The sequence below is a fragment of the Sorex fumeus genome, unplaced genomic scaffold (genome assembly GCF_029834395.1).
Source record: "Sorex fumeus unplaced genomic scaffold, SorFum_2.1 ptg000043l, whole genome shotgun sequence".
Classification (NCBI taxonomy): domain Eukaryota; kingdom Metazoa; phylum Chordata; class Mammalia; order Eulipotyphla; family Soricidae; genus Sorex; species Sorex fumeus.
Window position 1 is genome coordinate 8,853,458 of NW_026606100.1, and position 12,422 is coordinate 8,865,879.

General features: G+C 42.1%; 1 protein-coding gene across 1 annotated transcript in view; it reads left to right on the forward strand.

The window, feature by feature from the left end:
• ATAD1 (ATPase family AAA domain containing 1) overlaps positions 1-12,422 on the forward strand; it is a 35,562-nt gene that overhangs the window by 20,599 nt on the left and 2,541 nt on the right. Inside the window, exons 7-9 of the mRNA XM_056120835.1 lie at positions 4,777-4,866; positions 6,323-6,373; positions 11,319-11,452. Coding sequence (XP_055976810.1) covers positions 4,777-4,866; positions 6,323-6,373; positions 11,319-11,452 — 275 coding nt within the window. The remainder of the gene's footprint in view (positions 1-4,776; positions 4,867-6,322; positions 6,374-11,318; positions 11,453-12,422) is intronic.

Genomic DNA, 12,422 nt, shown 5'->3' on the forward strand with positions numbered 1-12,422 from the left:
TTACTCCCAGCCCTGAGATTTTAGCAGCCTCTTTTTACTTGTCTTTTCCCAATGATTGGAGGCTCTTTCAGGGTCAGGGGAATGAGACCTATTGTTGTAACTGTATTTGGCATATCGAATACACCACGGGGAGCTTGCCAGGCTCTGCCCGTGCGAGTGGGATACTCTTGGTAGCTTGCTGGGCTCTCTGTGAGGCATAAATGGGTAGGAAGTGTCTTGATATGTCTTATAATGTGATGCGTGGCCGAGAAGTGGCCTTGCAGTCTGGAAAGTGGCCTGGAGTGTGGCGGTGGTTGGGCAGTGGAGGTCGGCTGCTGGGGCTGATTCCCTTGGGGTGGGGAGGGCTCTCACCCGCCCCACAGCCTGGTGTGGAGTCCAGTGGCATGGTTCTGGAGCCTCCTTTTATACTCCTGTCTGGGAGGAGCATCCATGAGTTCTGGTGGGTGGCCGATGAGGATCTGGTGCTGGCAGGGTGTGGCTTATGGGTGTGATCCCTGGGTCACTGGAGACTGGGGGAAGCAGGCAGAGGATCTCTGTTCCGGGTTCCCTTGAGTCCAGAGTCCAAAAAAAAAAAATGCAAATTATGTGATCTAAATTCCTGAAATAAATTTCATGAAAAGAGAAAGTCAGGGTAAAGCTTCTGTCCATGGAGTTTGTTTTGTTTGTTTTATTTGGGAGCCATAGTCTGTAGCACTCAGGGCTTACTCCTCGTTCTGTGCTCAGGGATTTCTCCTGGCAGTGCTTAGGACCATAAAGGATGCTGGGGATTGACACTGCATGCAAGGCAAGCACCCAATCCACTACTCTGGCCCTGTTTCTTACTTTTTGACCAAATTAATGTATTTTTGAAGAAAAATACACTATAAGAAAAAAATCACTGCTGAAAGAAGTTTCAGAAACATTTTTATTTTCATGAATTACCTATTTTAAATGTTTTTTAATTTATTTGTTTTATTATTTAGCTTTGGGCTGGAGCGATAGCACAGTGGTAGGGCGTTTGCCTTACAAGCGGCCAACATCACCGACCCGAGTTCGATTCCTCCGCCCCTCTCGGAGAGCCCGGCAAGCTACCCAGAGTATCTCGCCCGCACGGCAGAGCCTGGCAAGCTCCCCGTGACGTATTCGCTATGCCAAACACTGTAACAACAAGTCTCATGATGGAGACGTTACTGGGCCTGCTGGAGCAAATCGATGAACAACGGGAGGACCTTGATTTAGCTTTATGGGATCACATCTGGCGATGCTCATGGGTTCCTCCTGGCTCTGCATTCAGGAGTTACTCCTGGCGGTGCTCAGGGGACCATACAGGATGCCGGGAATTGAACCTTGGTGGGCCCTGTGCAAGGCAAATGCCCTCTCTGCTGTAATATCCCTCCGACTTCCCTATGTAATTTTTTTTTTCTTTTTTGCTTTTTGGGTCACACTTGGCAATGCTCAGGGGTTGCTCCTGGCTCTGCACTCAGGAATTACCCCTGGCGGTACTCTGGGGACCATATGGGATATTGGGAATCGAACCTGGGTTGGCTGCATGCAAGACAAATGCCCTACCCGTGTGCTATAGCTCCAGGCCCCCTATTTAAAAGTTTTAAAAAATTATAACACCATGATTTTCCAAGTTACTCATAATACAGTTGTTTCAGGCCTTAAATGTACCACCACCAGTCCCAATACCAGTGCGACCTTCTCTCCACCAGTGTCCCCAGTTTCCAACCCACCACCCTAGTCTGCCCCCTTGCAGGCACAAACATGCTTACCTCATATTGTTTGTTACAGCATAACGGCAAATGGTATTATCAAACCTTAGATCAATAGTTGTCAATTTGTGATCATTTCACAAAGATGTTACTGAAGTCATTGTCTGAGGATTCCACTGTGCTGATTGAGCTAGTTGAGCCTTCTTTGTTACTGTTTAGTCTCACTGAACTTGGTGGGCTTCTATGCAACTTTCCCATCAGATTTGCTGTGATCCCACTTGGCTCTGAAATTTTATAGTGTGTGGCTCTAAATGTGGCTGCATGGTACAAGAGAAATAGATCTGAAACAATTTGGTGGCTTGGCAGTTTAATGAAATCAGGTTGTGTTGTGCCGTTTCTATGTCGAGAGTGTCAGATATGGTGTGGTCTCTAATTTTGGTGTTGAGGGTCAAATCCAGGATGTCCGCATGCAGGTGAGGTGTTTACACTGAGTCATATTCCCTGCCTAGATCTTAATTTTTTAAAGTGTAAGATGATTGGTGGATAGGGGGCCACACTCGCCAATACTCAGGGCTTACTCCTGGCTCTGTGCTCAGGAATCACTCTTGGTGGGACCCAGGGGGTACTAGGGATTGACCCTGGGTCACTGTACTGTCTTTCTGGCCCTATGTAAAATAATTTTTTTTCAAAGTTGAGCTTTTATATCATTTTAAAAGATTTTGTAGTTGGGCGGATGTGTATTTGTGGGAGTGGTGAGGGGTTTGGGCCACACCTTGCTGTGCTTTATGGCTTCCTCCTGTGTCCAGGGCTCACACATGGTGCTGGCAAGTACCTTAACCCTTTTAGTATCACCAGCTCCTTTTAAATGATTTTAAAAATCTTAAAAAAATACCTAAATGGGTACATTAATTTTGCTGCTTAAATACTAAAACTGTTGCTACTGTTTTACATTTTAACTTTAATTTTATACAGTAGTTAATGTATATAAAGAGTCTGTTTTTGCCCTTTAAATCAGTCTCTAATAAATGATTGTGATCACTTTTTTTTAAACATGAGTATCTTTTATTGTCTTGTATATATTCATTAGAATAAGTAATATTTATTTAGATTCCTTGATCCTAAATTGTAGCATTTTTATCTTCCGTTGTGGAATTTTTGTTGTTTTGTTTTTGTTGCTGTTGTTTTGACCATTCCTGGCCGGGAGGGGGGAGGGGGGTGGGAATATGCAGTGCCGGGGTCTACATTGGGGCTCCCATATACGGGTTTTTTTGTTTTGTTTTAGTTGTTGCTATTCCTAGAATGTTTCTCAGTTTGTCAGTTTCTTGTATAAATTTTCTTAATGGTTTAAAAAATTTCCTAATTCTCTCCTACCTAGTATGGTCAGTCTTTGCTATCTTCCATATTAATTTGAATCTGTCTTGTAGCACTTAAAGGTACAATCCTTTATATTCATCCTTTGCCTTATTAGTCTTTTGATCTACGGCTTGTCTTAATTTTACAGCAAATTTTAGGGAGTTGTAGAAGTCAGTAAAGAAAAATAGTATTGATGCTGTGAATGTAGGACCACCTAACTGAAATCTGAAATTGAATTTTACTGAGAAAGTAACATTTCTCAAGATTTATTTTTATATTTGTATTTATTTTTCCTCTAGGTGACATCCTTTCATAGTTAATTGGAAATAATTTGGCTCTTGAATATCAGATGTAAAGAATGGGTGCAGAATATAAGATTCAGTGCACCTTTCAATGTTCAGAAGTTCAGAAGTTAGATTTCAGATTATTTTGGGAATCAGAAATCTTTTAGGTTGAAATAGAGTAGTTATGAAATGAAACTTTCCACTGAATTTCATTTGTGGTAGCAGATGCCTGCTGTTCATAGGTTATACAGAAATGTCAACAGGCTTGAAGCCCTTCAGAAACAAATGCTTTTATCTTTGTCTTGTTCAGTCATATTTTATAAATGACATTAATCGAGAGGTTTGTCAGGGTCATTAGCTTTTTACTTTTTAAAATTCTGCCAAGCATTTTGCTGCAGTTTTTATTCTGTAGCCCTTTTCTAAAGTTTGATTTGAAACTTATTATCATTACGGTTTCACTTTCAGGTCAGAGAGGTTATTCAAAGGGCTGGAACACGTGCTTTGCATGTGGGAGCCCTGGGTTCAGTCTCTGGCACTTCATGATCTCGGTTTGGCCATAAAGCAAAAGATAATTGCTTATAGTGTTGAAATAGTACTTTGAGGTGAAGATATGAAATCTTGAGCAAGATAATCCTTGTTATTTATTACTATTACCAGAATCCTCAGACTGGGGGAACTGATTTTTTCCTTTAATACTATTATTAAAAGTCTTGAAGTTCTACCCAAGCATGTATATTCTCATGCTAAGCTATAATGTAAATGACTTAAACTACTTGGCCTGTAGCCACTGAACAATTCTCTCTTGGAGAATTTAAAAAGTTAAAAATAAATTTTATATCATTTAGATGTAATTTTTTAAAATACAATTTAGTTTTATATCATTTAGTTCTCTGAACTTGACTGGTTTTACTGGCTTTGCTTACTTTGGGGATTAACAATAATTTGTATCTAAATATTTAAGTAATAGTTGGCTTAAATCATATTCTTTTGGGGGCTGAGTCCTGGGACCACATCTGCTAATAATCTACTCCTGTCTGTCCACTCAGGGGTCAATCCTGGTGGTGTTAGGAGACCATATGTAATGCTGGGGATCAAACCAGGGTTGGCCACATGTAAGGCAAGTGCCTTGATGCTCGACTATCTTTTCGTCCCTATAATCACATTTCTTACAGAAAATTCAGTTTAAATGGTTCTTAATTTTCAGTACCTTATCAATTCTAGTAATAACACCATATTTGGGGGGGGCAGTAGGTGGACTGGATATGATACGAAGGCATGAGGGGGGGGATTCCTTAGGCACTTGGACGATGATGAGTTGCGGTGACTAACACCAAGACTAAACATCAACACCATTGTACACACATTACCTAAACTATAATAAAGTTATAAAAAAGAATGCAATTGTTAGATTTAATTAATACCTTGTGTGTTCTTTGTTTATGTAGGTCATAGTGATGGGAGCTACTAATCGTCCTCAGGATCTTGACTCCGCTATTATGAGAAGGATGCCAACAAGATTTCATATCAATCAGCCAGTAGGTGGTTTTGATTGATAACTAAATAGTTACACAGTCATCTTTTATGATACGTCTTGTGATTTCAGTAGGGAATGTTTTGGGGTGGTAGACAAGATGGCTCATACTTGGTGGTGCTATGTGGTACCACGGTTTGAACCAGTGTGAACTGGGTGGAAAGCAAATGCCTTAACCCCTGTATTGCCTCTCTAGACCTTTTTTTGTTTTTTTTTTTGGGTTTTTAAGTTACTGTTATTTTTTGTTTGTTTTGGGGCCAAACCTGGTAATACTCAGGGGTTACTCCTGGCTCTACACTCACTGGTGTGCTTGAGGAACTTTATAGCATATCAGGGATCGCACCCAGTTGGCTACGTGCAAGGCAAATGTTCTCCCTGCTGCACTACCACTCCAGCTCCTTTTTGTTTTTGTTATATTTTGGGGCACACCTGGATATGCTCAGAGTCTATTCCTGGCTCTGCTTGGGAATGACCCCAAAATGGTGCTGGGGATTTGAGCCTGAATTGTGGCAAACGGAGTCTCAGGTAAGGCCTTCACTCCACTAATACTTCTTGTCAAAGGATTATTATTATTATTATTATTATTATTATTTTTAATGGGAGTTAATGGTAAAGAAGAAAGAAATAGAAAGGAACTGTCCCCAGTTCCTTTGCTGTCTTGCAGTCCTTCCATTCCCTTTTTTTAATTCCGTTTTTGGAAGATCAGTGCGATTTATTTCTACAACATAGTTAATCTCATTTTTATCTGTTCATTTACTACTGCTGTGCTTCGCTCCATAAGATATATATATATATACATACATATATATATATAATGCTGGAGTGATAGCACAGCGGTAGGGCGTTTGCCTTGCATGCAGCCAACATGGCCGACCCGAGTTCGATTCCTCCGCCCCTCTCGGAGAGCCCCGGCAAGCTACCGTATTCGATATGCCAGACACAGTAACAACAAAGTCTCCAATGGAGACTTACTGGGCCCGCTCGAGCAAATCGATGATCAACGGGAGGGCCTTTATCTTTTACCTTTTATAGTCAATGATAATCGCTAGACATTGTGCTAGTCAGTGTTAGGAATTCAGAAGAAAAAGATCTAGTAGTAAGATTATTCAAAGTGACTAGAGCATTGTTTCCCAAAGTAGGTGATACCATACCTACTGGATGACTGGAATGATCCAGAGATTAGTAACCTTTTAAGTGTTAATTAGGGTTGCTTTCTGTTTTATTGCTTGATGAAGGTAGGTTTCTAAGGGGATACTGAGTGATTCCTGGCCCCCCAAAAGAGGGAGAGTAGACCACATAAATTTGGAACCTCTGCTCTAAAGAGAGGTTTAGCTACTAGTTTGCATGACTTCTGTCAATTTCTATTATTTCCTACAGCTGTTATCTTGACAAAAAAAATTGGGAAAGCAAGTTAATCCTTTTTTTTTTAATGCTAACTAACCTAGAAATTATTTTTTTAGGCTTTAAAACAAAGAGAAGCAATCCTCAAACTCATCTTAAAAAATGAAAATGTAAGTAGCAAATTACACTTTGACCCATCCTGTAAATATGACATTTATGTCTATAAAATGATTTTAGAGAGAAATGGTATAATGATCTTTTTAAAAAACCTTACAGTTTTCTATCTGTAGATTAAAAATCCTGCTGTTGGAATGTCACTTTGTTACAAAAGAATTATATATATATATATATTTTTAAAGGAATATGGTTGGTTTTTTTTGTGTGTGGGGGGGTGGTTTTTTTTTTTTGCTTTTTGGGTCACACCCGGCGATGCTCAGGGGTTACTCCTGGCTCATGCACTCAGGAATTACTCCTGGTGGTGCTCGGGGGACCATATGGGATGCTGGGAATCGAACCTGGATCGGCCATATTGGCTGCGTATAAGGCAGATGCCCTACCCGCTGTGCTGTCGCTCCAGCCCCGAGGGGGGGGGGGGTGGTTTTTAATTTTTTTTAATTTAATTTAAATTTTTTTTTTGTGGGATGGGGCACACTTAGTGTTCCTTAGGGATTGCCCCTTGCTTTTTGCTCAGGAATCCTCCTGGCGGTGCTCAGGGAACCATATGGGGTGTCAGGGATCACCCTGGTTGGTCATATGTAAGGCAGGTGTCCTTTGTGCTGTGCAATCTCTCTGACCCCTGTTGTTTTAAAAAATTTAATTGAAGTAGGGATTTAGATTTTTGTTACTGTTTGCGTTTGATTCTTCAGGCACACGTGGCAGTGCTCAGGGCTCACTTTTGGCTCGCTACTCAGGCATCACTCCTGGTGAGGCTTGGAGTATCATATGGGGTGCCAGGGATCAAAACCTGGTCTGCCATGTGCAAGCAAGAGCCCTACCCTACCCGCTGTAATATCTGTCCAGGCCCAGGAACTTAGATTTAAAAGGCACACTAATCAAATTCTTCAGGATTCTTGTATTTAACATTCAAAAAACAAGTAATGTTTCAAAAAATTAAGAATGTATAGTAGATATAGAGAAATGTCTATCATCTTTTAGCTGACGTTATGCCTATATAAGCAAGTTGCAATATTAATTTCTCTTCCCTTTTATACAAGAACTATATTTAATCACTTCCATATTGAAGGATGTTTGGGTTGATTTCATTCTTTCACTATTAAAAAAATGCTGCATTGGATAGCCTTTCTACATCATAGTATCGCTTAGCCTGGTAGCACTGTAGTACTGTCCTACCATTGTTCATCGATTTGCTCGAGTGGGCGCCAGTAATATCTCACAACAAATTGTGATACTGTTTTTGGCATGTCGAATACGCCACAGGGAGCTTGCCAGGCTCTGTCATGTGGGCTGGATAAACTTCGTAGCTTGCCAGGCTGTCCAAGAGGCTTAGCCTGGTGTATTGTAATTTTAATTTGCAATCTTTGGGGAAGAAATAAGCATGAAGTATTTAAGAGACACTTGAATATTTTGTTCATGTTTATATGGGAGGGTTTTTGTTTTTGTTTCAGGGCCTTCTTCATTTTGGCAGCCTAGTTTGGCCTTGAGATTTTTATCAGCCTCCTTCCTCCTTCTTAATGCTGCCGTATTGGTGGCTCTTTCAGCATCAGGAGAAGCGTAACGACAGCGTTAAGAAGGATGAGGAAGGAGAGGCTGATAAAATCTCAAGGCCAACCTAGGCTGCCAAAATGAAGAAGGACAAAAATGACTGTCTGTCCTTTCAACGCATGTACGCTGGTATCAGAAGCATCCATCGAGGGCCTGATGGTGCAGCATGAAAGATCAAGTATGGCATCATAGGTCTGACCGGAGACGGGAAGGCATTAATCACATCATGCCGTTTTCGACTCTGGAGAAGAACTGTTCCTCAGAACATGTGACAAAAGAGGCGAAGGTGGTGACCGTATCCTTGTCAACATGAACTTGGCCACGAGCATTGATTCATTCGAATGCCTAAGAACTTGAACCAGATGATTACACTTGAATAGATGTGGCTCACTGCTGGCAGTTTCTATCTTTCTTGTCTATGCACCAACATCCAGTTACAATGAAGAAAAAAATTGAGAAGTTCTACATGGAGCTGGAGAAGTTATATAAAGATATATACCATATCTTCTACAAGATCATAGTCTGTGATTTTAATGCCAAGATAGAACCAAGGAGATCGGCCGAAGAACTCCACATCGGGACCCATGGCCTAAAATGGAACAAACAGGGTGACAGACTATCCGAGTTCATCATGTCGACCAAGACCGTCTATGGTAACTTACAGTTCCAGAAGGCCGAATCTAAACGTTGGACATGGGAGTCTCCCAGTGGATGGTTCCACAACAAAATTGACCACATCATATTCAGTTGATGGTCTTGCCTGACCGATGTTGCTGTTGTCCCAAAATTCCCAACGGGATCGGACCACCATCTCTTTCCTGCAAAATTCTACTTAACGGAGCAGGGAGAAAGGGCTGCAAGGTTTAAGAAGAGAACTCCCTGAACGACCACCAGCTGGGAGCTCTTTGGCACTACTGCGGCAACGTGGGAAGTTGCCGTCATTGACAACATTGACGAGGAATATGATCGACTGGTTCAGCACCTCCATGATTGTGCAAGGTAAGCTGAGAAAGAGATAGCCACAAAAAGACGCCTGTCTTCAAAAACTCTCAAGCACATTCTCCAGTGTGGCTTGGCTCAAGCCTCAGACGACCACAAGCGAATGTCCGAGTTCACAAAGCAGTGCAGAGAAGTAATAAAGGAAGACGTAAAAGAGAGAAGAGCAGCAGTGCTGGCAGATACAGCAGAAGCTGGGAAAAGCATTCACAACGCCCACCTGTCTTTCACCAACTACAAGACCAAGATGACTGCCCTCCGATGTCCTGATGGATCTATCACATCTTCCAGAAGGGCAATGGAGAAGATTATCTATGACTTCTACTCAGATCTCTTCGAGAGCCACGTCCACCTGTTCACATACCAAATTCCGCAGGATGGATATGTCATTCCCAGCGTTCTCCCATCCAAAATCCAACACGCCATTTTGTCAGTAAAGAAGCGAACAGCACCTGGCCCAGACAAAGTCATACCCGAACACTTGAAGAATCTGCCGTCAGTACTCATCGGTACACTGGCTCGGCTCTTCACATGCTACCTGTCTGAGCAGTACTGTACTACTATACAAGAAGGGAGACATCCACGACATTTGCAACTATCGCCCGATCTGCCTGTTGTCTGTCATCTAACAAGCTGTTTACTCGAGTCATCCTGAATAGGATGAAGGACAATCGTGCAAGCAAGTCAGGTTCCGAAAAGGATTCAGCACGATCGACCATATGCACACGGTGATCACAGCTCATTGAGGTTTTTCGGGAGTTCAAGATGCGGCTCTGTCTAACGTTCATTGATTTAAAGAAGGCCTTTGATTCTTTTGAGACTGAAGTGGTCATTGAAGCCCTAGCTAAACAGCTTTCAAACTCATTACATCAGGATCCTCCATGAGCTGTAATGGTGAGATCCTGGTTATGGATTCACTACCAGGATCTCACCATTCTACAAGGTAGTGATCTTCTATGTCAAGAGAGGGGTTCGGCAGGGTGATACCATTTCACCGAAACTTAAGTGCCACCATTGAGAACATCATGCAACGACTGGAATGGGAAGGAATGGGAGTGAAGATAGACGGTTAGCAACTACACCACCTCTGCTTCGCTGATGACATCATTTTAATAATACCAAACATTAGCCAAACAGCACAAATGCTGGCCGACTTCGAGCGTGAGTGTGGAAAGGTCGGACTACAGTTGAATCTCACGAAGACAATGTTTATGAGAAACGGACTTGTTCCTGACGTTCATTCGCTCTCAACCGAACGAACATCTCCGAATGCAACAGTTAATGTGTACCTAGGTTGAGAAGTCAACATGACCTGACAACTGAGTTGCGTAGGAGGAAGACAGTGGCTTGGGACGCCTTCAAGAGCGTCAAAGAAATAGCTAAGAGGATAAAGAACCTCCGGCTCTGGGCACATCTCTTTGATTCCAATATTCTTCCTGCATTAACATGCCTCAGAAGCCTGCACCCTAGGAAAACAGGATGAGAACGCTCTCTGGGTCTCCCAAAGAGGAATTGAAAGAGCTATGCTTGTAGTATCACGCTTCACTCAAGTGAGAGAAAGAATCTGGAGTTCCGACCTCCGTCCACGATCAAGAATCAGGGACACTGTTGCATTTGCCAAGGCATCGAAAATCAGATGGGCTGGAAACATAATGAGATTTGGAGACAACTAGTGAGTGTACTAGAGCCATTACCGACTGGATTCCACAGGACGTCAAAAGAGCGCGTGGCCGCCCACCTAAGAGATGGTCAGACTTCTTCATCAAGACCCTGAACGATTGGTTTGAGACTTTTTGTGCTCCTAGAACGAGCAGGTGCCATTGTGCTATACTAGCACGTGACAGGGACAAATGGAGACGTTTCTGGCGCCAACTCGAGCAAATTGATGAGTAACTGGATGTCAAGTGATCAAACAACTTGGCGATGCTCAGGGCTTACTCATGGTTCTGCACTTAAGAGATCACTCTTTGTGGTGCTTGGGAGACCGAACATATGGAATGCTGGGGATCAAACCCAAGTCAGCTAAGTGCATGGCAAGCCCTGCCTGTTATACTCCTCGAGTCTATATATTGCAGTTTTTTTTAATCAATTTTTTTAAATACAGTTTCTCAAAGGGGTGTGGTGACACACCTGACAGTACTTGGAGGTAACTCCTGGCAGTGCTTAGGGGAGCATGTGGTGCTGGGGATTGAACCTGTTCTATCCCCAGCTCTAGTTCTTTGGATTCTCTTTCTAGCCCTACTTTTAAATGATTCTTCTCCCAAGCTGCTGCTGACCCCTTATACTAATGTTCTTTAATTCTAATAAGTGTTTGCATATGTTGTTTCCAGCATATTACATATATACATATCTGTGTATATCTTATTTTTTAAATGCATGTTTCATATTTGCTTGAAGGTGGATAGACATGTGGACCTGTTAGAAGTAGCCCAGGAAACTGATGGGTTTTCCGGAAGTGACCTAAAGGAGATGTGTCGAGATGCTGCCCTCCTCTGTGTTAGGGAATATGTTAATTCTGCATCAGAAGAAAGGTATGTGTATTTAGAGTTGGTCTCTAATTTCTCTAATGGCCGATATCTTTTAAAGCTATTTAATTTGTTTTGCAACACCAGCTTTGCTACTAATTCCTCCAGTTCTGTTTACTTTTTTTCCAAAAAGAGATTTTCATGGAAATGGTCTGGAAAGAAGAGTAAGAAATTAAAAAATTAAATTTCTACTACAAACCTGTGGAGTAAGTCACAGAAAGTTAACTGATTACTAAGATTACTCCTCATCTCTTGGAAATCAGGGTTCTTAAGTTTTATTTCACATGGATATGAATGCCTTGTCTCAGAAGTTTTTATGTTGCAGGAGCCTGCTGGGGACTAGACTTCCAGTCTAATTAAAATACATGTTTATTAAACCAAGGCATGATTTATGACTGCTGAGAATTGTGCTTAAAACCAGTTTCAGAATATGATGAGCTTTTGAGAAACCACTTGAAAAAATTATTTGGTTTGGGGCCAACACTCACTTTTGCTCAGGGCTTACTCCTGGCTTTGTGCTTGGAAATCACTCCTGCATGGCTTGGGATCCCAGATTTGATCCCAGCACGACTATATGTGGTGCTGGGATCAAATCTGCGTTGGCCACATGCTCGGAGGTCCCATGCCCGCTGTACTACCTCTCCAGCTGCAGGAGACCAATTTTGTGGCAACCCTGTTACAGCAGCAGTTAGTGAACTGGAATAATTTAGTTTCGATAGACCCTTTAAAAAGTTTTTTTGGAAGCAGAGAGAGAGCTCTCTGGCTGAGTACCTACTTGTGGGAGGCTGGGTTCCATCGTTGCAATGCCAGGAGTGCTTGTCTGCCACCCCCAGTTGTCCAGTCAGTAACCTTTGATTTCTGTTTTTGGAATTGCCGGTCCATTTAGATTGACACTAAACTCTTTCACCTTATGATAATCTATAATTATATTCTTAGTGTAAAGTGGGCTGGAGTGATAGCACAGCGGGTAGGGCAT